The sequence below is a fragment of the Sturnus vulgaris genome, chromosome 1 (genome assembly GCF_052056855.1).
Source record: "Sturnus vulgaris isolate bStuVul1 chromosome 1, bStuVul1.hap1, whole genome shotgun sequence".
NCBI lineage: Eukaryota > Metazoa > Chordata > Aves > Passeriformes > Sturnidae > Sturnus > Sturnus vulgaris.
In genome coordinates, this window is record NC_142243.1 from 2726041 (window position 1) to 2752522 (window position 26482).

General features: G+C 43.2%; 1 protein-coding gene and 1 long non-coding RNA gene across 2 annotated transcripts in view; one reads left to right on the plus strand and one right to left on the minus strand.

The window, feature by feature from the left end:
• The window catches only part of CCDC13 (coiled-coil domain containing 13), a 29553-nt gene extending 5016 nt beyond the window's left edge, over nt 1–24537 (plus strand). Inside the window, 13 exon segments of the mRNA XM_088179252.1 lie at nt 2565–2713; nt 4641–4783; nt 7040–7129; nt 7346–7462; nt 8300–8404; nt 9583–9747; nt 10275–10451; nt 11840–12043; nt 12757–12851; nt 17991–18133; nt 21116–21215; nt 21428–21453; nt 21456–24537. Coding sequence (XP_088035378.1) covers nt 2565–2713; nt 4641–4783; nt 7040–7129; nt 7346–7462; nt 8300–8404; nt 9583–9747; nt 10275–10451; nt 11840–12043; nt 12757–12851; nt 17991–18133; nt 21116–21215; nt 21428–21453; nt 21456–21514 — 1573 coding nt within the window. The 3' untranslated portion in view covers nt 21515–24537.
• LOC148225051 (uncharacterized) lies at nt 20068–22356 on the minus strand. Its single transcript, XR_015808570.1, has 2 exons — nt 22186–22356; nt 20068–21479 (listed from the first exon to the last, which is right to left on the minus strand). It is a non-coding gene; the product is annotated as an uncharacterized LOC148225051 (long non-coding RNA).
• Nucleotides 24538–26482: the final 1945 nt, after the last annotated feature.

Here is a 26482-nt window from a genome sequence, read left to right on the forward strand (position 1 = left end):
AGCTGTTCTCTTCCCTTCAACGTTGGTTTTTTTTTTTTTTCTGATAATCTGTGGAAGATTATGATGGAAGTCTGATTTTAAAAAAAATTTCTGTGAGGCTGATCCCGTAATTCAGATGTTTGGCTGAGGAAAAGGATTTAGGTGCTCCTGTGGCACATCATGGGAAGTGTGCAGAGTACAGGAAAGCCCAGTAGCTCTCTGCTATTTATAGTTCAGTACCTTAGGCCTGAGTAATCCCAGATGTTTTATTTACCTCTGTGTCACTGACAAAAGTCCCATTTGACATGGCAGGTGGGGCAGATATATCTGGATTGTCCTTTGCTTGTGTACATTCAGCAGAGGAGTGGTTGTGAGTGATCAAATCCAGGCAGGATTTGTTTCTAGAAAGGATTCACCAGGATGTTCTCTGTAGTATTCCCATGACAACACATCAGAGGGTTGTTCCAGGATCACAGGACTCCAGCTTGTCATTGTTTATAGCAGCAATTGGAAAATATTCTCCTCTCAAAAGTCTCCCTTCCTATGAGCCTTGGGAATTCTTTTTTCCTTCCTCCCATCCTACTCCCAAATCTTGTTTAGACAAGTGTTTAGCTGATATTTCTGTTATGTTCTCTCTGTAACTTTATCCTCCCTTCTCTGTTTGGTGTATTTGAATGTATCTAAGTGACTCTCCCCATCATGTGCAAAATCTCTAACAAGAGTTGGGAAAGACACAATTTGACAAAAGTTAAATTCCTTACTTTTTTTAGCCTGAACAAGGCATGCAATTTGGGAAGCCACCTGAATTCCAGGCAGAGCTCTGCTCATAAGCTCCACCTGGCTGTGATTCCTTGAAGGGGAGTGAAAAGGGGCACCTTTTGCAGCCTATTTCTTTTGGCTCATTTTCTGTAGCTGAGGCACTGGGGTGGATCTGCTACCTCTGTAGCAGGGAGAGTCACTCTGGGATGGGGTGGGAAGTTCCTCAGAGGACACTCCAGCTCTGTGCTGTTGAGATTTCTGTCCATCTTCCTCTAAGTGCTTTTCCTCAAGACTTGGACTCCAGCTCTGAGAAGACTTCACTGCTCAGGTGTGTTAAGCTTAGAACTCTTTTTCCATGTTAATCCTCCACTGTTCAAAATCTTTTGGTTCAGGTGTTTCTAACTGGATCTGAGTTTTGTTGCTCACTCCTCTGAGTGGTTCATGTGGGAATAACTCAGTTCTGCCTCTGCTTACTTTGCTCCTTGCTTTCTTCTCCTTTGTGAACAGCTGCCTTTGATCTCCTTTTCATTTGCAGCTTTGAAAGCAAGTGCATTTCTTAATTATGCATTGTGAATCTTCTCCTAAATTGGCTGTACTGTTTATGCCAGTGTCTTAAGGGGTCATTTATTCTGACATGGGCAGATGGAGGTTGCATTTAAAAGCTCTCAAGTCCAATGGGTGCTAAAAGCTGCTAAAACTTTGGAATAAAAAAACAAAGAGCTGATTATTGAGACACCTGGCTTGGCTGTGTCTACAAGTAGATACTGTAACAATTGGGCTTTATTCAAATCACATCTCCAAAGTGTAAACATTTAGGGTTACCCTGCAGGAAATAAGAATCTAAGAGTCAATTCATCCAGCTGATTTACGTGTGTGGATAACTGAGATGCTGTAGATTATCAGGAACTTCCACACAGGAATCACAGAGCACTGGAGACCTGCATCTTCCAGCAGCAGCAGTTGGGGTGATGTGGGCAGCCCAAATGTCACCTGTGTGTGGGTAATTGTATTGATTCCCAAGTTTTCTCAAGGACCTTGTGTCAGGGAGCTCAGATAATTCTGAACTCCCACAATTGAATTGAGCCCCTGAGGCCACAGTTCCTGGATTTTATATTTGAAGGACCCATCACATCAGGGCAGTAAAGAGATTAAAGTTATTAATTCTCTGAATGTCTTAGAGAGATAAAACCTTTAAATGTTGCTAAATGTCCTGAAGAATAGGAGAAGCAGGGCTATTTTTTTCCTTTCAGAGGGCTTTTTTTTTTTGTTATATTCTCTGTTTCTAAAAGAATTCCAAAAGGCACCATTAACAATACAAACTGATGCTCATAGGGTTCCAAGTGAATCAGCTGAGGACACGGGAAATTGGTCTTTTATGAATTGCTCTAAAACATTGATTTTTAAAGGACCCCAGGGGCAGCTTTGTAGTCGATGCTCTGTTGGCTTCTCTTGGTTTTGTCAAGTATAGAAAAGAAAGCCTGAATGTCCCACACATGCTGAATGCTGCCTGATTTCCTCTGAAGAACCAGGTAAGTAACGCTGAGATGACACTATTTGGTAACCTCAATACACCTGTTCTGTGATGTTTTGCCCCAGACAGCTTAAAAAAGTGCGGATTTTTTTTTTTTAAGAAGATATTAACCGAATAGATCAGATAATCAGCTTCTGTTCTTATCTGAGGTTTAGGATTTTCTGCCTAATTCAATAAACTAACTGCTGGTAAGTTCAGCCTGTCTATCATGAAGTTGTTTCACTTTTTATTTTTAGGAGCACCTATTTGTACATTATTTGCCCATTATTTGCATTGTGGCTTATTTTTTTCTCAGTTTGCTTGAGGCTGAGAATGAGCAGCTGCAGAATGAGCTCCGAGAGGTCCGGGATGAGAACTGCAGGCTCTATAAACTGGTGTCAGAGAAAGATTTTGAAATAAAGCAGCTCCAGAAAAGAGTGGAGGAGGAGAGGTTAGCTCTGTCAGGTAAACACAGCAACTTCATATTCTCAACCATGTTGGTTTGCTTGATGCTGATAACAAAAAAATGTCCCTGAAAAGAATAGTATTCGTTTAGGGTACACAGTGATTTCTGTTCCTCACAGAACTGTAAACTTGCTATTATTGGCATAAAAATAATGATGTTTCATAGAGATAATGTTTTGGAAAATTTCCTGATAGTGTCAAAGAGCTGTGCTGCAGCTCTTTCTGCTCTGTAGAGTTAAATTTCTTATTCAAGCTCCTTTTTTTTTTTTTTTTTTTTTTCCTGCCTGAGCTAGGCACAAGCAGGATGCTGGCTTAATGCAAAATTCAGCTTCCAAAGTGATTTTGGTGTCTTGAAAACTGAACCGTGCAGGCTGCACCTCCTCCACTGGGTGCCACTGTTGGTCAGGACAGCAATGATGGCCAGGCTTGAAGAGAAGGGGGAAATCAGCAACGAAGAGAATTAAATCACATTAAGTTACACCTTAATCCTTGAAAAGCAGCTGTAGTTTGTGTGTAGGAGAGGTGATAAAGCTCTTCCTGGTCAGGACCAGGAGCCAGATGTGCTGATGCCAACCCCCTGCCTCTGTCTTCCCTGTCTGCATTGTGGCAATCCCCACATTGCTTGGGAATGAAAAGCCTTGCTGGAGTGTGTGCAATGCATTTGAAGACCATCAATTTAACATGGAAGCAGCAACCTGGCTCTGGTTAATTTAGTATTTACTGTGATTCTCAGCAGCCATAATTTATCCTGAAAACTGAGGTAAAAGTAGCTCCTGGATGGGACAGGTAACATAAACCACACCAAGGAGTGAGAGCAGTGGAAATGCTTTTAAAAATAATGGATTGGTTTAAAGTGGTTTTTAAAAGGCATTTGAAATGCTTTTAAGATAATTTATTGTTTTAAAGGAATTTATGTTCTTTACCAGGTTTTTAAAATAGTGGTATAGGAACAAATTCTGTTCTCAGCTGTATTCTGTGTAGCCCCACTAATGTCTCTGGGGCTATATGGGCCTCAGCACTCACTTGTGAGTGATCTCTCATCCCACCCCAGTTCATGAATATCAGAGAAAAGTGATTGCTGCAGAGCTCTGAAGGAGGATGAAAGAGTTAAGAGGAATGACAGCAGCCAAGTTCAGTCTTCACACCAAGGGTTTGTTGTTGCAGGCTCGTGTTCCTCTCTGAGCTGGAAATTTCTGTGGACGTTGTTTGCCATGGCATTGATTTTGCACTTGTACAAGAGCTTTCCTTCACCTGTGTGGTATTAACCAGAGCCAGGTGACACAATAGCCAGCCTGGGCTTTGCTTTGTTTGTGGCACTAATCAAACCCTCCCTGATGAGAGAGCCAGTGACGTGGCTGTTTTAAAGAGCAATTAAAGAGTCATCCAGCAAAGCTCCCTGTGTAATCCCAAGGGAGTTATAAATAGGCACAATGAAATTTCCTGGACCTTGTCCAGGACTCAACTGTAATATTGTGCCTGACCTTTGAGGATTGATATCTAGAAATGTTCACACCTCTGTTCCAGCAACTCCTCCAGTACTAAACGACCAGGCAAAGCAGAGTGTTGCATTTTCCTGTGATAATGCCAAAAAATCCTGTTCCCAACTGTCCTTCCCAGCAGTGAGCAGGAAACACCACTGCCCTCTCTAGGTAATAATGTGGCTACAACTACTGTTGTGGCCTTGTGACACATGGCTGTTGCCACAGTGTGAAATGTGGCCATGGTGAGCTGCAGAATCAAAGGACCAACCCATCCAGCTGGTACCTCTGACATCTCTTCCCTCACTTGTTCACTTAAGTGCCTGGCACAGCTCTGGGAGGAAGGGATGGGACAATGAAAGTACAGAATTATGACAGAGAACAAAAGCATGGTCTGTTCTGAATCCTGCCTGTAAGATGTGCTCTCTGCTTTCATGTGCTCTTTGCAGGGGTGTCTGGTTTAGCTGGAGATGTGGCAGCCACTAAAATAGTTGAGTTGGCCAAAAAGAACCGTGAGATGACTGCTGAGTTTGAGAGTGAGAGAGCCAGAGTGAAGCAGCTGAATCACAAAGTCAAGGAGCTGGAGAGAGAAGTGAGGCGTTTTTCTTGTTCTCTTTTTGCACCCTAAACCATGGAAATGCAGCCTTTGGGATAGAAAATGGGTTTGCTTCATGTTCCTGTGTTGAATTTGCTCTTAAATCCGTGTTTGTGGTCATTTCTGTCCATGATGTGTTCCCACAGCTGTTTCACCTCTGCAGACAGGAGGAGCTAGGAAGGGATATCCCCAAGTTATAACGAGCTAGGGATTTATTAAACAGCAATTAGGAATGTTCATTTGTAGAAGCACAGAGGCTTTTCTACCACTTTGGCAATGATATTTCCCTTATTATTTACTTTTTTTGTGAGGAGAAGCAAATTTCACACCTTTATGTCTTACATTCCCACCTTGTTAATACCAGTCAGTAATTAGTTCTTTATTCTTCTAAGCTTTTGTCATCCCTGTAATGAAAGCTATTTTCTGGAATAAGTACTTACAGAACTGATACAACACCAAACTATGTCATATAAGGCAGCAAATCTTCACTCAGGCAGATTAAATTTTCTGGTTTACTGTGACTTTTTGTCAACCTTTCACAGAAGTAATTTTACTCAGGTGGCTGCTGAATTGAAAATGAGATGTCCTGATGTCAATATTTGCTTTGTCCTTTGGCTACTACTCCTCTTCCTTACACAGTATGGTGATTTTTTTTTTTATAATTTAAATTTTTTTTCCTGAACTTTGCTTTCTTAGAAGAGATCAGTTAAATGAATCAATAATGCTGACAGATGAATTTTGACTCAGTCTTTCACCATCACTTATTATCATGAGTAATGCATCTACCTGAATTGCACCCCAGCTACCTGAAAGATCAAGAAGTCGTGGATTAAATTAAATTTTAGAGAACTCCTGCAAAAATCCACAGTGTTCTGGTCAGAGGGGTCTTGTCAAACAGTTGGCAGGTTGGCAAACAAGTATCAGGTGTAATTTGGGACCTACAAAATCACACAAGTAGTGCAGCAGTTCATGAATAATTTTAAGGAAAAATCAACTTGGTTCTACTCCCCTACTGCAGAAGTGTAATGACCTTTATTCAAACAGAAACTTGAAATATTCTCAGATTTTGACCTAAAAAGAAAAGAGCACAGACATTTCAGGAAGAAGACTAAGATGTAAATGATTTGTAAAATGAAAGCCATGTTTGGCACTAGGAGGTATCTATCAAAAATATGGAGTGATAGATAGAAAACACTGTTATTTTACATATTTTTAGCTCTTTCCTTGCGTAACAACTGAAAAATCTGTAAATCCTGAGTATTTTACCATGATTATGTTTCCCCCAAACAGAATGGAAGTTGTGGCCACTGAACAATCACTTGGCAAAGGGTGGGCCATGTAAGCAGAGGGATGTTTGTAGAAAATTTCCTCAGAACTTGAGCCAGCAGCTGCCAGCTCCAGCTGAAATTCCTCATTCTCAGTCCATTGACTACAAAACTTTATGAACTGGGTAGAAAGAGTGGTCCTAACCCATAAAAAGGGGTGAAATTAGAGCTGGCTCTGAGTTAGTTTTTCCCCAGATGCCCCTTTAATAAAGGAGCTCTTCCTTTGAGCCTTCTTTAATTCAGGCAAATAATCAAGATTTTCCACCCACCTCAAAGAATGAAGTTTCAAACTTTTAAAGCAGCACTCCCTGGCCTTTCCAGCCCCAAATTCCTGCACTCTCATCCATTTAGAAATCTTTGCAACAGCAACATAGAGCATGACTCAGAGCAGGAGGGATTGTATGTCTATTTTCCTTTGCTGTGGCAAGCAAGAGGAGACAGAGTCTTTATTCTTCATGGGTTAAAAAATGCTAAAGAAAAAGAGCCTTAACACCATTAAATCTCAGTTATAGGATGTCAGGTAGATTTGTCCTTCTACATTGAGTAGTGAGTAGAACTATTTGCTTTTCATTAAATATTCTGGGCTGGACAGGATTAGGATTTTTGTATATAAACATTAAGTTGAGGTACTTTTGCTGATAAAACGCCTCAGAAGTCTCCATTATTAAAATATGATCCCATCTCAGCAGGTCAGAAAACATCTTCTGAAATTATTTCACAGTAAAATATAACATGATTCTTTGGGAAGCATTTCAGAAAACAAATAATTATGCTTTCCTACTGATTGTGTTGAAAAACAAGGGAAAATTAAGGCTTTTTTTGGATTTTTTAGAGAACATAAACATTATGCTTTTTTGCTAATTAATACTCCATGGAGTGATGCTGTTCTCTGCATTCATTCTACACTAACAGTGGGGTTCTTTTCCAGCTACAGGCAGCCACAGGAAAAATCCATTCCCTTGGTGGTGATGCTGCAGGAATCAAGGAATCAACTCTGAAAATGCTGGAAGGAAACTTGGTAGGAACTGTAATTGAAATGAGGAAATCAGCAGCTGATGCTCAGCTTCTTTGTAGAACACCATTTTTGGGACCAAATTCCCCTGTACCTCCTCTATGCCCCAAAAATTAGGTCTGGGAAAAAAAATAATTCAGTAGCCCTGATGGATCCATGGATCTTAAGCCCCCTTTTGCCCTGAGGGTTCTGTTCTTACCAAATACATTCCTCTCCTCAAAGGCTGAAAGTCCAGAGGTGAAAGCACTGCAAGAAAAATTGAGCACGGCCAACGTAAAAGTGACGGAATATCGGAACCAGCTCCAGAATGTGAGACAGGAACTGAAGCTGACCCAAAAGGTACCACTGCAGGGAGACCTCTGGGGCTGGGACCCCTGCAGCAGGTTCAGTCTTGGGAAATGAGAGGCTTTTGGCCTTTGGTTGGCTCCCATGAACTATTCCAGTGGAGCAGGGAGGTGAGGAAGACACGAGGGTAAGGGTTGGAGTTGAAATTGTACTCCTGGACACAGGGATCTCATGATTTTCCCCCACTGTGTCCAGCATTCCCACTGTCCAATGGACACAAATCCTTTTGAGTTTTGAAGTCCCAGATCTGCAGAACTGTTTGTGACATACATCCAGGTTCATTTCTCCTTTCCCATACATTTAATTATGTATTTACTTTTAATGTAGGTTCCAGTCCCATGGGAATCAATGGGATTAAAGGCCATGGTTGAACTAAAGCATGAGTTTAAAGACTTTGTGTTTAAAGACTTGGTTGGAATGACATCCAAATAACCTTTTCCTCTGATTCCTGATGGATTTAAGTGTTATTATGTGTTCTGATTCTCTTTGGTTTCCCTACTTTGTGTAGGAGACCTGCAATGCAGATCGGAGTAGAGAATATGATCCTAAAAATAGAACTCTGCTGACCTTTTTATAAATAATTTAAATGCTCTTCATACTAAGTTTAGCTGTGTGAGAATTTTGCAAGGGAGATTGGCTCAATTCCTGGTGTGTATGAAGACAATATCTCTCCTCTGTTCCTGGTTAGCTATTAGTAAATATTAATCATGTCAAAAATAATTGTGTATATTGAAAACTGCTTGTGTTCCATGTTAGAGAGAGCAGCTTTTCCTCCCCTCTCCCTAATACATCCTTTAAAACCTAATTGTTGATGTTAATCCCTTTTCCCAGGTTTTAGCCAAAGAAGTTGGGGAAGATGTGAATATCCAAAGTCTCTTGACCAATTCTGGCAGCTGGCGTGGACGAGCTCAGCAAATTCTTCTTCTCCAAACCAGGGTGAGTTCTGACCCTGCACGCTGCCATTTCAGCTGGAATTCCCTTTCTAAGTAGAGATATCACCTCAATTTAAGGTAAAAGTACTGTCAGTTCTTCATTAATTCTTGACATCTCTGTGTTGATGTGTGCACATCATGATAATGACTCTGTTGCAGCCGTGCAAGCTTTGGTGTTTCAGCTGGGAATCTTTCACATCTGTGTCAAAGGAAGGAGATCAGTGACCTTGGAGAGCTGTGGCAGCCTGGTTCAAGTCCCAGGGTGTTTTGAAGGTGTCTCTCTGCACTGAGAACAGAAGGAGCCCTGTCAGTGTCTGTGCTCTGACTTAGACACCTTTGTTCAGTGCTTGGAGTCAGATGGGAAGAATTGAGGCCAGATCAAGTTTTCAAGTTGTTCCCTCAGGAGCTTCAGTAAAATCTTTAACTCTTGAGTTTTCTGAAGGGCAGAGTTTAGCTGAAATGTCAGCAGGAGGCAGGCAGGCAGTTTTGTCTGCATCTAAATAAAACTTCTCTCAGGCAATTTGACACATAATTTTCCCATTTTTCTGCTATTCAATTATATGCCATCAAACTATGATTTTTTGCACTCTGACTGAGATTTTTAACCTCTGCTTTCCCTTGAGCAAATTCCATTTCCCCCTGTTATATCCGCTGCCTGGGGTTCATCTGAACACTGTTCCTACTGTTCCCTGCTCTAATGTACAGATTTCTTTCTGATCCAGACTCTTCAGGCCCCTTCTGTAGTCAGTGGGGATCTTGTAAATGCAGTCACTGGATCAAAAGTGAGGCAGGTTCCTCCAAAGCAGGGCAGAGGAACTGAGCTGTGGCACTGCCCAGTTCCTTCTACTGACTATGAAAGCAGCCTGCAGTGAGCAGTTGACAAGCTGAGTTCACTTGGATTCACACAACAGCAATTCCAAATGCTCTGGAGTGCCTGTCTGGCCTCCAAATGTGGCTCCACAAAGGCAAGATCTCCCATGTGTCCCAGATCTCCTTCCTGCACAGATGCCCTAAAATCTGCATGTTTATTAGCAGCTAAATTTCAATTTGAGAGACCAGACACTGCTTTGTGTTAGTTAACCATGACAATATCAAGAAATAATCTGAGCTGCCTTTGGCTGTGTCCTCTTTGTGCTGTACCCCCAGTAAAACTCTGGGTGAGTTGTCATTACTTTGCCATAGGTTCAAGAGCTGGAGCATAAATTGAGACAATGCAAGATCAGAACTTCACTGCTTGAGACAGATGAGGGATTTCTGGAATTTGCTGATCCAAGGAAGTTGTCAGTCCAAGAGAAAAACTTGCTGAAGATTCGCAGCTTGGAAAAAGAAAAGAAGGAATCTTTGGAGGTAAAATCCTGTGAACTGACAGAGTCCTGTTTGGGTGTGGAGCAGTGTATAATAACTCGTTCTGCCTTCAGGGTGTGTTACACCCTACCTAAAGCCATTTCACAAACCCACCTGATCTGCTGGAGGAAGCTCTGCCTCACTTCACAGCCAAGCCCTGCTACAGCTGCACCCAAACTCTTTAGAACCACTCTCACTCCTTGGCCAGGTGTGCATTCTTCATCCCAAAAACAGACATCCCTCACACCTCCTGTATCTGTAGGGTTCTGGGCTTTTCCATTTGAACAGAATAATGGTGAATCAGAATCCAGAATAATGGAGAATCAACCCAGACCGCTTGGATTCCTGAGCAGACAGACCGTTTTTGGATGCTGGCAAGGAGGCAGCAAGTAGCATTTATTTTAGGAATAATACAGTATTCCAGTCCCATTTTTTAGATTCTACCAGGTAATGTGTGATTCTTTTTGCTCACCACAGCACCTGGGGCTTGGTGATGAGTTATAACTTTCATTTCCTTTACATCACTGCAGAAACTCACCGAGCAACACAACACTCTCCAAAAAAACCATGAGGAATTGAAAAAAAAACTTGATGCCTCAAGAGCCAGGAACCAAATGCTGTGTGGAGAAGTGAAGATGCTGAAGGGACAGTTTGGAACCTTGCTGGAGAAAGGGAAACATGATGATGAGCTCATAGATGCCTTGCTGGTACAGTCTGTGTCTGTTGGTCCCAGCCCTGTTTCTGTAGGTGATAAAACATGATGTCATTTCATGACACACACACAACCTTAGGGTGCACAGGAGCCTGATGGATCCAACTGTGACAGCCAGAGATTTCCTTGTCTGCATTTTGGATCAGGTCATGTAAGGGCTGTGTGACAGCACCAAGTGTGACAGTTGCAGTTAAGTGGCCCTGAGCTGCAGGGACTGGCAGAAGCATTTTGCAGAAGGATTGAAGTAGGTAGAGGAATGGGCTTCAGTCCTGACCCAAGGTGCTGGCCTGTGTTCTTTGTTCTGCTTTCAGCTCCACTGGTAGATTTTTTTTTTCCTTAGAATGCCTGCAGTTCTGCAGGAATTTTTTTGTCTGTAACAAGACTTCCATTAATTTTGTCACACAGTCCACAACACACAAGCTGAACCACAAGTACTAAACTGTGTTCACACTCACTTGCAGTAGCTGGAACTGAGGGGATTTGGCCTCTTCAAAACCAAGAGTTTTAGCAAAGGCTCAAAGATGCTGAGAAAGAAATAAATGGCTGCTGTCATGGTCCTGCCATGGTTCTAGACAGCCTTCCTCAATTAAAATAGCAAATATATTTGAGAATATGCCACCTCCTAGTAGGGTTAATTCTGTGTTCCTGATCCAGCTCCTCACTAGTTTCAAAGCACTCAGATTTCCCTGCTGCTATAGGTAGATTTTAGCTCAGCTGGCATTCACTCTTCTCCCACCAGGCACTGTGGGTGCTGACCAGCAGATCAGGGGAGCCAAAGAACTCTTGTCACTTTTTCTAAATATTTCCACTAAAATTAGTACAGAAAGATGCAAGTTTATTTGGGAAGGGATGCTTAATCTCTTTTATCCCTTCTATCACAAAAGCACTTTACTTGTAGGTTGTTGGCCTGACAGAACAAACTGTCTGACAGGTATTAGATTTGTCAGTGTGGGAAAAAGCTTCCAAAACCACTGGTAAAGCAGCCTGGCCTCGTATCTGTCATCCCATAATACCCTCAGCTTTTAATGCCACTATCACATGATCTGATCATGTTCTAATTCCACAAAAAGCACATTGAAGTCTTGAGTTTCACTCAGTTTATGGAAAAAGTAATTTCTTTATCAAAGGCCAGCCTTTCTTGCTCTGTTTTCTGCTACACTGAGCAGCAGAGCTGGCAGCAAATTGAGTCTGACCATTGCTCAGATCAACATAACAAATCAAATTGCCAAAGTGACACCAGTGAAACCAGTGTGCTCCCACCGAGGAACGGGCTTGGCAGGGCAGGGGCTTGCCCTACCATTCCTAAATGGATATTTATCTTGGGGGCATTTAAAATAATCATTGTGTACCAAACAAAGATCTCACCTGCTTCTCTTTTACCAGAGCCAGCAGAAGCAAATGCAGGAGATCTTGATGGGCCTGAGCCAGAAGGAGTGTGTGGTCAAGGAGCCTTGGCAGATGATGGGGCACCACTGGAGTGGGGAGACTCAGGAACAGAACCTGATAGACCAGCTCAGGGAGTTGGTGGCTGATCGAGAAGCAAAGATTCAGATGCTGGTGGAGGAGATTGGAAAACTCACACTTGGGGTAAGAAGAACAAATTCATTAGAGGAGCACACTTGGTAATCACTTTAGATCTGCTCTTCCACTTCCTTGTCATTTGTTATCTGAGATGGTTGCTGCCTCCAGACAGTGATTCCTGTCCTACTGACAGACTTTCCTGATGGAATGATAAAGCAGGAATTCTCTTTTGTAACTCCTCAGTTCCTTTGTGCATAACTTCAGGCTGTTTCAGCAGCAGCAGCAGCAAACACAGAAATCCCAATCACATCCCCACGTGAGCCCATGTCAGGACTGTCACTGACTGACAGCAGGACTTGGGGCTGCACTGGGGACTCCTCAGTGTTCAGCACCCTTGGCTGCTGGAAGGAGGAAGCAAACAAATGTCACACCAACATCACCAGGTACCTCAGGAATGGGGGCTGGAGCACTGAACCCAGGATCAAACCTGGCTTAGGGACACAAACCAGCTGTGCTGGCAGTGATGGTGCTGTGGGTTATGAGTGCACTCTGATTTCATATGAAACTGCCCTTTTTACTGACTTCTGCTTTGTTTTCATCCTGCAATGGAATTAAAGCAAAGCTCCTGACGAGGTCCTGTAAATCAAAAATTCTGGCTTGCTTGTAGCAATAATCAAAAGCTGCTGATTTGGCATTGGTGCAGCTGTTTTCCTCTGAACTATGTAATTAATCTTGTAACATGCTCCACCATTAACAGAAAAAAATCTGCCCATCCATAGGACTTGTCAGGACCTGCTCATCCACCACGCTCTGAGCACTCAGGATCACCTGAGGGATCAGCCAGCAGCAAGGCTGGAGGGACAGAATCTCCCTGGTAAGAAGACCAGAAAGTCAATATTTCAAGTAGTTTGAGTAATCCAGGAGCCTGGTTTTCCCAGGCAGTTTCATCAAACCACAAGTGCTTTGTGCCAACAGCTGTGGCAGCCTGTTTGCAATATATGGGAATCTCTAATCACATTATCTCTTGGTTTTTTATCCTGGAACTGAGAAGGATGTACAGACTTGCAGACATGACTAGATTTGGCATGGTGGTAGTGCAGCTATTTCTCCTCCTGCAGCTCAGATGATGTTTATGTGGTCAGCTTAAGTGCCTGGGAGTCTTTTCCCTTATGAGACATGGGGCTTCTAACAAGCAGATTTCTGTGAGCAGGGTGAGGAATGAATGCAAAGTGCCATTTTAGGTAAGCACTAAATCACTGGTGCATTATTTAAATCAATAAATGCTCTTTGAGTAGGATTTACATACAGAAATGTTGAAAACACACCACATCATTTGTTCTTACCAAACACCCTCATTAAAGCCTCGCTGAGCACTGTGTAAATTACACTAATCTTAGTGCAGCAATAAATCTGATTTCTGTTTGCACTGATGTGACTCTGGGTCACTCTGGCTGTGTAAAGGGACCATGGTACCACAGCAAGTTATATCCTTTCTTGTTAAATTGCTGCTGAGTTTGTTGCTAACGAGTTCATGGTCTAATTGACAGTGGGGGTTTGAGACTGGTCTGATGGGGATGGGGAAATTTTTCATCAAGGTAAGATTAAAACTGATCTCTTCTGTGCAATTTCCTACCTCACTACTTTAGGTACCAAATTTGACTTTAAAATCAGCTGAGTTTCCCTAAGTCTAAGTAGAGCATTACTATAAAATTTAAGAAGAATTCTGTGGTTTTGAGTTAGAGTTAAAACATCCTTAATTTGAAAGTTTCTGCACCCTTCTGACTGTTTGAATTCTCCCCCTTCTAACTCTGCAGAGATTGTTGTGCTTTCCTGGAGCAAACCTATATTTTATCCCTTTTTTTTTTTTTTTTTACCTCACATGTCTGCTGATGGTAAGCAGGAGCCAAAGCTGGGTAATGGCTTTGTGAAAACCACTAAGTGCAATGCATAAATTATTGCTTGTGTACAGGGCCAAGGGCTCTGTTGTGGAAAGAGCTGACGTGTCAGGTGGGCAATGAATGATCCTGAAAAACTCTTAGACCTGTTAATAACTTGGTCAGCAAGGCTCACTCCTTCCATTAACTTTAATATGCTGATGAACTCTCAATTCTGTCTCCCTGTAGTGAATCATCTTTTCCTATCAGAAAAGGTGAAATGAAAAACTCTATAAATAGATGCTAAACCCTTTGGAGATGGCAGAATAAAAATCTGCATTTTTAGACTGGGCCAAGGCTGTCAGTGCCAGCCTTAACTTGATTTTAGGATTAACCACTCCTAGCCTAGAAGGCACATCTGTCACTTCCACGATATTAAGGCTTCATTTTCTTGTTAGCTACAGCTAAAGTAAGGAAACTTGGGGTAAATCTGCAGAGATTTGGCTTTGGGCAGCTGAACTCGTGTTGAGGGAACAAATTCCTCCTGAAATGGGATGTCCCAAGCACGTGTCATTATACCTAAAACTCATCCAAGCTGGCAGTGATACTCCAGTGTTATCAGCTGGCTGTTCCTCTTACAGCAGTGAACCTGACAGATCTTCCTGAGGGTTTTCACAAAGCAGATTTCATGAAGCTGTGTAAAATATCTTTTTAAGGGCATTAGGAAATACAAGTTGTGCACTGTGTTGCAGAGCAGGGCTCACTTTGTTAGGAAAATCTGTGACATGCAAACACCATCCAAGTGCACAGAGCTGGGATTGCCTCTCCCAGTGCTGGGTGAAGGTGTGAGGTGAGGGAACTCCTCCCTACACAACACAGACGTGGGGAAAGGACTGCAATTCTGGCAAGACTGTCCTGTATGAAGCTTTCCTCCCCCCAGGACAGTGTCCACGATGAGCTGTGTGCTCGTGGAGTCAGCAGCCACAAAGCTTTTCCTCCTCAGGGACACCATCCCATCTGGAATGTGGATTTATCAACTTCATTATCAGCAAGGGAGGTGCTCTGCCATGCTCTGCAAGCTGCTGGAAATCCTTGTCCTGCCTGCCTTGTTTCTGTAATTAAAGCTTCTTGCACCATCCCTCCTACCTAAAGCTGTCCAAGAGCTCTAACATCTGATTTCTCTCTTAATTTTGTAATTGATTGCTTGTTTGACACCAATCTTTTCCATTTTTGCTCCCAACCACCAAGATTTCTTCTGCTTTTTTTTTTTTTTTTTGTTCCAAAGAAGATCTTCTTGAATGCAGAGAGGTCAGAGAAATAATGAAGTACATAATAATGGGATACATGGGAAAACTGCCCCTTCCTTTCAGCACACATTGGCCCCAAGAACAGCCATTGTGCAAGTGCTGCCTGAAGCCTTTCAGAGAGAGAAAATCAATAGCAGGGCATTTAATAGTTTAGTGTAGCACTTGGGAGATACAATCTCCTTTTACTTTGGCAGCAGCAGTGGGAGGAGAGTCAGGAATAATGAATTGATCAGAGGTGGAAGTCTGTTTTCAGGGGTGGTGGGGAGGGGAAGCATCCTGGAAGCAGCTTTCTAATGATGCTCCCTGTGACTTTATATCCAAATACTTCTGTTCAATTTATTGCAGTCTGGAGCTGGGTGCTGGGGGGAGGTAGTGAGCCTGGCTCTGCATTCTGCCTTCACCTTCAGCCAAGTGTATTGGACATGGTGCTCAAATCCTGCCTTCCTTTCATTTCTTTCATTTCAGAAGTGGCCAGCAGAGTCTCTGTGCTTTGCTCAGGTCTGGTGGCACAGACAGCTTGAGCTGGGACGTGTTCAGGGGGGAGAGAGCTCTTAGAGCAGAAGGCTCTGTGCCAGGCTGCTGAAGTGGACAGGAACAACCTCCTGGGGATGGTGACTGTGCTGCAGAGAAGGCACAGCCTCATCCCAGCAGCATCCTTTGTGGGGTGCTGGGACCAGGGAATGCTGCAGAGTGTGGGACATGCACTCCAGTCCATCACATGCTGCCATCCTTGCCTTAAATAGGGGCTTTTCAATTTTTTTCTGCTCAATTTCCCTGCCTGGCTGATGATTCATTCTTTTTATTATTCTTTTAGAACAAAGGGCAGAAAAAATGGAGCCATCTTCCAGCTTGCTGCACCTAGATAAAACCAGAATTGCTGTATTTATATATGCACGGCCTTATTGAGGCAGCAATATTATTCATCAGTAGTAAATACTGTAATTATTGTTATAATATTCTCTTCCAAAGCTTTTCACATTATTTTAAAGTTTCATTGTATCCTTTTCTAAATGAATTTATTCTGGTTTAACTGAGGCATAGCAGTGATTTTTTTTAAAGTTTTATTTTCTATGATTCAATTCAATGTAAGATGACATTAAAAGCCAACTATGTTTTAGCAGAGAAGGGAAAGCAAAATAATTTTTTTGGCCACCTTTCAGCTACTGTTTTTTTTTTTCCTGGTATGTATTATTTGATTCCCAAATCTGTATTCCAGTATTGGAAGTATATTCCTGTCTGTCAATACAATAAGCACTGTTTACTCACTTGCTTTAATTTACCATAGTTATCATTCTCACTTGCATAACTTTTGTCCTGCATGATTAATCACAGTCAGAAAAAAATAGATTTCTCTTTTAGAACTGTGGAAAAGGTGCTTTTAAAGTTAAATTCTGGAAATACATGCTGGGAAAAATCTTTTTCATGTCTGTAAGCCCAGTGACTTTAATAGAGCTGTGCAGTCAGAGGAGGATGGGGCTGTGAGTGGTAACTGAAGTGTGGCCACCACCAATATGGGATAATGAAAAACAGAGTCAATGAAATGCACAGTTGCTTGTAAAATGTGCCATAAACTGATGATTCAGCAGCTCCACAGTTATCACACATTTATCAGGCAGGTAACATAAATTTTGTGAGACTGTGTGCAATAACTCTTGGAAGACCTCAGGGTAATATAACACCAGTCAGATTTCAACGTGAATCTATTTTTAAAAATCAGGTTTTCCTCCTCTTCCCTCCACTGCTGGGGTGTAACAAAGCTCAGGTAACACAGATAATGCTTAAATCAAGAGAGGAGCCCTGGGAATTGTTACAAGTGGGATTTTTCTACAGCGTTTTAGTTTAAATTATTCCTATTGGCAGATGATTCCATTAAAAAATCCCACAGATCTTGCCATTTTCCACCACTTTTTGTGTAAAGTGAATGCCAGGGGAACACTAGGGTCAAATGAAAGTTTAGTGAATGCAGAAGCACTGAGAGGAATAAAATGTCTCCAGAGCACATCACCAGCCTGGGAATTCACTGCCACAGGAGGTCGAGTCTTGCCTGTAGCTACATTTTTAAGCCAGTGATATAATTTTATTAGAGTTGTATTTTTTTTTTTTTTAGTTATCCCAGCTAGAAGGGAAATAAACTAATCAAGTCTCTTGATTCAGACAATAACCAGCTTTCACACGTGGGGTCTGGAGGGAAATTCTCTTATTCAGTCCAATCCAGTGAGTCAATCTGTGTTTCTTTTTAGCTTTTGGTGTCTGTCACTGCCCCACTGGCAGCATCTGTGGGTGCCCATCAGATTTTTGCAGTTAATTTTCTGAGAGTTTATGCAGGATGGAGAGAGGCAATTTGCTTTTTTTTTTTTTTTTTTTTTTTTTTTTTTTTTTTTTTTTTTTTTTTAATGTAACCACCAGTTTCTTTTCCACCCTCTCCCATCCATGGTTATGTCTAATGGCAAGTTTATTAAAAGCAGCCTCAAGTTTCTTTTCTTCCTCTCGGATAAAGATCTCTCTTCGGCAATCTGCAGCTTCCCTGCTCATCTGAGGGACGAATTCACACAGGGAGCCAGAATTAAGGGATCTGAGCAACCTCCATTAACAAACCCATTGTTTCCAACTGTACTCATTAGTTAATTCTCTTTTGCATATTTAGAAGACGTCACCTGATGCAATTTCACTGGGATTTCTGCCTTTGGATGCATGGAAAGTTCTTTCCCTTCAGTTGGGAGCTCTGCAGGAAGAAGCAGGATTCAGTACCAAGACTGATTTGACATAGACATGACACAAATGAGCTGAACTCCCTTTTTTAAATTTTTCTTTTTTTTTTTGTTTGCCTGTCAGGGTGAATGAAAGCAGCAAGGAAATCTTGGTATTTGAGGAGGAGCGGCAGCAGAGTGACTTCTTGGGAGAGCAGCTTGAAAATCTGCAGGTGGATCCAGGGAGCAGCACAAGTGCACAGAAACCTGTCCTGAGGAAAAGAAAAGGTGAGGGGGAGCCTTCAGCCACAGCCACGTCCCCTGTTTCACCTCTGGGCTTTATGGACAGCGACAACATTCGGGCTCCACCTGCCAAACCCAGCCCAGTGCTTGACCTTGTGCTGATGGGACCTGTTCACACCCAGGAGGAAAAATCCTGACCCTTCCTAACTGAAAAGGATTTTCCCCCAGGTTTCAGTGGGAGCAGGATTTTTGTAGCTTGTTTTTTATGGGGTAACTCCAAAAAAAAAAGAAAAGCTTTCCCCTGCTCTGTGTTGCCCCCGGAGCTCCCTTTGCACTCGTGCCTGAGGGATTCAGCTGAAGGTTAAGAGCAGAATTAAAGGACGCATCCCAATTTAAGGTCTGTCAGTGCCTATGAAAAACTATTGCTGGTGATGAAGTAATTAGATCTGGTGTAATTTATTATCCCATGAACGTGATAATCTCCTGCTATAAATATGAAAACCTCCCTGGCGTAGTTAAAGAAGAAGAATTCATGGTGGATGTTAAATTTTTATTTCCCTGATCAGATCCTTTTATTGCTTAAGGACTCTGATTCTGTAAAGTGTCTAAACCAATAAAATGGCACATATTCTTAAGGAAATTTTTCCAGTGGTTTCCCTTTTTATGTGTATTTTTGTAAAATAAAAAGACTTCAAATGCCAGAAGAAGAACAGCAGGGAGGGGAATTTCAATTTGGCAAATGTTGGGGTGGTGTCAGGCTGACTTAGGGTGACCAGAGGGACCACAGGGCTCATCAGAGACCTTGGATGAGCCCTTCAAGAGGAACCTTTATACTGAATGGGGTCTGAATGGGTGCCTCAAACCTACTCCTCTCTGTAAAACATGGATTTGTTCCTTAGAGCAGGATTGCCGTGTCCTTGGAAGGGGCTCCAGCTCACACTGACTCATTCTCATGTGGATTTTTTTTCACCTGTATTAACTGAGAGCAGAAAAGAGTTTATATCCCAGTAGTATGGGAGCATTCTGGTGCTGTTTTATACAGAGTTTAAGTGAGTTTCTGAGTGCTCAGACTTTTTACACAACCTGGTGGAGTGTTGATATGTTCTGTTATCAAAGATTCCCCTTGCAAGCTCCAAGAGAGACAAACTCTCCAGGTCCTGAGGCTTTTTGGTCAAGTTTTGTTGTGCTGTAGTAAAGTTTTAGTAACTCCCCTCTGGCAGCTGGCATTTCATAGCCAGAGGAAGAAGCTGTTTTCACCACTGTGACAGATCCCTTCTTACTAAATATTTAGTTCATTAATCTCCTCTGCTTAAGGACTAAAAGCAAAAGTAGAAAAGGATTGCCAGTAAGGCTAATAAGGAGAAATCCTCTCTAAATCCATGAGATGAGTAGGTAACAATCTATTTCTCTCTCCTGCTTTGATGTGAGCTTTGTGATGTGCCAAAACTGGAGTTTGTACAAGAACCAAGTCTACAAGTCTGCAATACACCTCTTCAGCAGAGCATGGAGGTTATCTCAATGCTTTCATGCCAATGGTTGAGGAAATAAGAAGAAATGAAAAGCCTGAATATAAAATAGAGACTAGAGAACCTGCTAATTAACATAGTATTTTCCTTTCTTTCTGAAAGTGCAAAATTGGAGAGAGCTGATCTAATTGCTAATCTAATGTTTCTGGTCTCTTCAATTCAAGGGAAGTAGATAATGATGCTAAGGGGCTGGAAACAACCCAGTTGTGTTTTAAAATTATTCAGGCTTTTCATTTTCTGTGCTTTTTTCCTGTTTTATCCAAATTACAAGTTATCAAAGAATAATCCCAGAGGAGAGATAGGTAAGTAACAGCAGGTTTTCCTCAGCCTTGTAAAGCACAGCCTCAAGATCAAAAGCATTTTTTAGTTATACAATGCAGCCTTTTCTTCTCATTTGTTTTTGTCAGAGTTCAGTACTGTCCAACCAGGTTCTTTCAGATAATTCCACACGAGGAGGATTTAGTGTTTTAATACCAAATGTACTTATTTGAAGATATTTGATATTATGAGGGATATGAACTGGGGAAAGGGATACAGAAATGTGCCAACATGACAACACAAGCACAAACCAGAAATTTCAATTTTCAATAGGAGCATGACACAGGTGGCTGTTCACTGTCATGGTGCTGTATTCCCAGTTATAAGGACTGCAGCCAGCTCCAGCCTGTTGCTTTCTTCATTTAGCAGGTTTTTTTATTTTTATCATTTATTTGGGGCTGAACCACACAAATCCTTCCCTCATGTTACATGGCTCCAGGTAGGTAGTGCTGGCTATTGATTATTTTAGAGAAAGCCATTTATTTACATTTGCTAAAATGATTCAGCCTTCTGTGTACAGCAGAGATCACCCTGCAGCCCCTCAGTGCTGCAATAGCTTTGCTCACTTATTTGAATTATATTTTCTCTATAACCCTGAAAAAAGTTTCTGATTTTTTTTTTTCTTAAATGACCAGAGCTGCATGTTTTGGGTAGACCTTTATTTAGGAAAGCATTCCTGAATTAGAACCTTGGTTTGAAGTACATTTAACCTACATTTTGTTGATGCTGAGGATCAAAATGCTTTTACAAAAGTTGTTTCAATGAGTGCCAAATGCAAGATTTGTCCCAGACATTCAGGAGGCAACACTTGTCATAATCTGAAACAGAATTACAAGATTAACATCAAATTAATACTTTTCAGCTGTTTGTCACCAATTGTTTTTTGTCACTTCAATATTTTGGATTGATTGTTTTCCTCCCTACATATGTAGGCACATATTTAGCCCTGAAATGCAAACTCATCATGTTTTCACTTTGCTGGAAGGAAATGAAAATAAATCTGTCATGTGTTTATGATATGTTATGGATGTAACATAGAATTTAGGAGCTTAAATATTTATTTAAGAGATTAAGTATATTATTTGAGAGAATATTTATTCAGTGTTTCTTGATATTGACTCGGTGTGCTGCCAAAACTGATTTGCTGTTTTACTAAAACTCCATTCTGTGGTTGAATCCACAGCCCAGCCAAGCCTCCCCTGGCCTCTGAGTGACAGAGAGGAGCTCCCTGCAGCCCTGTCCAAGCTGCCCCTGGAATCCCAGGTAGAGGAGCTGAACATAAGGTATGTTCTCCCTTTCTCCATGCTGGGATTGCTCTTCCCTGGCTCAGGGAGAGGAGGAGCAGGTGCTCAGTCTGCTCTTTCTCGGGGCTCTCATAAAATCACTGCAGCTCCTGGGCTTCAGTGTTTCTTCCCCAGAACAGAGGCGACTGTTGGAAATTTGCTTTGAAGCTCCCCAGCTCACAGGGAAGTTTTTTCCTTTTGTTTCCTTGCAGGCCTGGGATCCAGCTGGATGAGAACAAAGGCTGAAGGCTGCTCTGGAGGTGACTGTGAGAAAGAGAGAGGAAGATTTTAAGCTGTAACAAGTGATAGTGGAGCAAGTGAAGGATAGGTTTTCACTGGCCATTCAGTGGCACACACAAGGGAAGAATTAAGCCAGATATTCCCCATCCTTTGGGCTGCAGAGCAGGGACAGAGCCCAGGCACCAGTGTCATTTTATAGCCTCAGATCGTGTCACTTCTTTAGCATTTGCAGGAGAGGATGAGAAACAGAGATGAAATACAGAAAGTGAAGGTTTTATGTGTCAGCAATTTCTGTCTGTGAGAGTTGGCAAGCAGGGCTGGTTGGTGCAGTTTGGAAAGCTGCAATTCTGCGGGGGGATTTTGGGCAAAACTTCCCAGATTTCAGCACAGTGTTCCCTGAGAGGGCTCGATATTCAATCTGCTGCTGCCTTTATCAGCTCAGGAAGGAATTTGCTGTACAAAAGTTAGACCAGCCCCCTTCCTTAGAGCAAAACAAGCTCTGTTTTTATCCCCACACTGCTACCTGCCTGTCTCAGGCTTTCTGCAGCATTTCAGTGTTGAGGCACAGAATTAGCCTGGCCTGAGACTATCTGCAAATCAGCTTTGGGTGGGCTCCTCTCATCATTCCAACTTCTTTCTTTGCTGGAACATACTGGCAGCAGATTTCTGAAACTCCAGTGAGTTTCCACTGAAAAGCTGTGCAGATTACCCCTGCAATGAATCAACATACCTTAAATTCAGCTCATTCCATACAAAACTTGCCATCCAGGTTATGAATTCCCTGTTTCTGGGACTCTGCATTCATCCATCAGGCAGATTTTGTTCTCTCTGGGAAGAAATGCTACAAAATGCAGGCAGGTCTTCACTGCAGCAGTGCTGGAACTTTTGGAGCTGCTGCAAACCCTGCCAGCCCTGTTCTTCTCTCCTGCAGCACAGTGAGGACACAGAGTGCAAGCTAATCAGGCATTGCCATGCAGCCTGCCAGTGCAGAGCAGCCTTGGGGATTCCAGGCAAATGGAGAGCCTGGCATCTTTGTACAGTGCTGCTTTGTTTCTCACTTGAAAGTCTTGAAAGCTTTTCTTTTTCTGCTTTGCTTTGTCAGCCTCTGTTTATGAGCCTGAAGTTTGTCAGGCTTTAACCCCAGCCAACACCACCAGTGCAAAGTGGATTTGTGGGCATGAAAACCACTGCTCCCTTCCCCAGCATGGGAATTTCATCCTGACTCCCCTGTGCAGAGTGGAAAAGAGCAGAGCAGGAATCACTCCAGATGTGTTGTCCCTGTCTTTTTTTTTTTCCTGCTTAGATTCAGAAATGTCTCTCTTCAAGAAATGTCTCTTTTCAAACAGTTCCTGGAGTCCCTGATGGAGGAAGTCGGGGAGCTGGCGATAAGCTCAGCACCTGGGAGTTAACAGGGAATTAACCCTCCCTGTGCTGCCTGCCCCACTCCCCCAGCACTGCCCTAGAGCTCAGCCAAGCTCTCAGGGGCCTCTCTCACAAAAAGCAGGACCATTCATTGCAATCTTTTTCCTGCCAGTAGCATCAGAGCAAAAAGCATCTTGCAACCCTCAGTCATCTCTGGACAACTTGAGGAATAAATCCTGGGTTGAGAGCGAGCCACAGCTTTGGTTTTCTGTTCAGGTCCATCCTGGTGTCTCTGTAGAGGGGAGGGATCCTCTGTTAGGGATTTTAAGGACCTGCAGGAGTGAGCAGATCCCTTGGAAAAGCTGCCTGAGTAGGAGCAGGACTGTGGGGACTGTGCTGTGCAGTGGCTGCTAAATTCAGGCTGTAACTTGGAGCTGCAGGTTCTGATTTCACTTACACAGGAGTGTGAATCAATGATATTTTCCAGGAGCAGAGCAGAGACATCTGCTGCCCTTCCTTATGCCCTGTCCCAGGGAAGCTGTGAATAAAACCTCTCTCCAGGAAAAAGGATCTGAAGCACAGGGAAGAAAAGAAACTGGGATGTCACAGAACACACATGGCTCTCCTGAAAACCTCGAGTGCTGCAACACTCACTTCTTTAACCTTGTGCTTGTTTGGGGCTGCACAGAAGCATTTTCTCACTTTTTCTGGACCACTGGATGCCTTATCAAAGAAAGAATCCAACCACTAGAAACCAGTTTATTTAGGCAGCCTGTACCTGTAAGCAGCTGCTCCTCATGGAAATGTGCAATCTGTCTCCTGTCACAGAGTGGGGGGGACAGAATGTCCAGGGCTTCTCAGTATTTTGAAATGCATTCCACATAGTGACTTGGCTTGAATTCTCTCCGTGCTGGCTCTTGCTGGTTCCCAATTTTCAAGGGAGTAAACCAATTTTCTTGCAGCATTTTGCTAAATATGAGAAACCCTGGGAGCCCTTGGGAGCAGCAGCCCCCTGAACCCCACCCATCACTCAGAGAACAAAATCAATGACAATATTTTTCTCTCTGCCTGAAAAATCCTCACACTAGAGATCCTCAGCCCCAGGATCTCTCCAGCACACTTGTGCTGCTTGAGCTGCAACTTTTCTTTCAGGGATACAGCTGTTATGAAATCACCACAACCCCCTGCTTCCCTTGGAATTTTCAGTGGGGGCTTTTTTTCCCTCATGGATAAACACCAGCCTGTTAAAATCCTGTGTTTCAATTCTAATTTGAATTTCTCTGGCTCCAGTTTGCAGCCAGCCATTGTTTTGCCTCTCTCAGATAAAAGTACTGTGAGTCCCCAACATTTCCTCACTGGGACAACCCTCATCCAGTGAGAAGTCGTGTCCCAGGCAGCTTTTTGATAAGCTCTGAGTTTTTTCAGTCTCTCACTGCAGCTGATGGTGGTGACAGGCCAAAGGTGACAACGCTGGCACAGGCTGGTGGGTACAGTCAAGGTTAATTTTGCTGCCAGTATTTAGTTATGGGCACTCCTTGTTAGTATTTGGCCAGTTCTTAACTCCAAATATGAGTTCTCTAAAAACTTGGGCTGAGCCAAAATTTGTCTCCTGCCTTGGAGCTGGGCAGAGCTCTTCCATGGAGCAGCCATAAAGTGCCTGATGGATGCATCCCATTTTAAAGTACAGCTGAACTGCTGAGAATAAATGATTTTTGATGAATTGTCCTTCTTTCCTTTGGGCCTCTTGCCAGCAGTTTACCTGCAAAGAGCTTTCCAAAGTGGCTGTAACATGAATTAAGTTGCATTAGGGTGGTTAAAGCTACAGGTTAAACCTGTATTGACACAGGAGAGCTCTCCCTGCCCTGGGATCTGCTTGGACAAGGGGCACAGGATCAGCTGGGGGGTCAAAGCCCATCCCACAGGAATTTAGAGCCTGAATTGGAGCTGTGGGGCCCTGAGGCTCCAAAGCAGGAGAGGGACAGGAAGAAGAGGCAGTTTTCAATTCTTTATGTGGAAGAAGTGGGGAAGGAGCTGGTGGCAAAAGGGAACTGAGTTGGAAACGGCTTTGCTGACCCCCCCCCCAGCCAGCAGCTGCCACTGCCCTGCAAGGCACAGTGCAGGACAAAAGGGAAGAGGTTCAGCTGTAAATGGAAAAACACTCTGGCAGAGCCCCTGTGCTCTAAATTAAGCCACGACAGAGCCAAGGGGGGTATTGGGTTTCTCATTTTTCCCTTCATCCTCTCCCCTCCAGGCCCAGCTCCTGAGCTGGCTGCTCCCATGGGACAGGGTGGCCTCACTCAACAAATGCCACTTAAATCCCTGGGAGTCTCCACTTACAGCTCCAAAACCATCCCAGGCAGGGGCTGAATCCTGGGCTTAGAGCAGCTCATTGGTCAGGGAGAAGAGGGATCTGTGGGATGCAGTGTGGCAGCAAGGAATAGAGGGGTTACTCCAGTCTGTCACTGCCCTAACTGGGGCATTTTTGGGGAATGGGAGGGGACTGTGAGGAGAGGAGCTGGAGGCACTGGGGTTTGACCTGATGCTGGGTAGGGGGAGGTGGTGAGAGCCTCCTTCAGAGCCCTTCCCTGGGGTTTGGCTGGAGGTTTGGGACCTCTGATGGGGTCATGGGTGCCATAGAGGATGGGCAGAGCCATTCTGGGGGTGCTGAGAGGGGTCCTGGAGGTGATGATGGATGGATGGATGCATGGATACATGGATGGATACATGGATGACATATCCCTCCCTCCTGAGCCATCCTGGTGGGATTGGCATGCTCCCAGTGATGTTTGCATGAGGAACCCAATGGGACAACCTCAGGCAGTGAAAACAATCCATGTGGGACCTATGAGAACAGGAGAGAGACTTTGGACAAGGACATGGAATGTAGGAAAAGGGGGAATGGCTTTAAACTGACAGAAGAGAGTAGGTTTAGAAGGGATATTGGGAAGGAATTCCTGGCTGGGAACGTGGGAGGCCCTGGCACAGGTGCCCAGAGAAGCTGCCCCTGGATCCCTGGAAGTGTCAAAGGCCAGGTTGGATGGGGCTTGGAGCAGCCTGGGACAGTGGAAGGTGTCCCTGCCCATGGCAGGGGGGGAATTCAGAGTAACTTTGATGTCCCTCCCAACCTAAACCACTCTAGGATCTTATGATTAAAACCTTCTGTGCTTCCCATTCAAATTTCTGCTCCAGCAGCAGGAGCACAGCAGCCAGGGAGTTTGTTTGGTGTCCCCATTAACATTCCCAGTTTGTCCCAGACCTCCCTGAGACAGAGCCAAGCACCTTTCCTTGAACCCCACCACCTTTCTCAGGCACTAAAGAGGGACCTGGCCTCAAATCCTGAGCCACAACTTCCAGCAAGCCCTCAAATATTTGAAAAAAATATCACTTGAAGCAGCTCAAAGCCATAAACACTGGGGCAATAAAACACAGAAATGTCATAAGTGCTGGGGAAGACACCCCAGTCACACTAAAAATAAATCTTATCATATTAGAAGTTATTATATATTAGATATAATAAATCTATTATATTAGAAATCAGGAGTAAGGAGGATCAATTTTTTATCATATCTATAAATAAAAGCTAAATTATTTTTATCACCACAGCTCCCAGAGCCTCATGAAAAAAACACTGCCTGGGCCCTTCACCTGTGTTGCACTTTGAATTC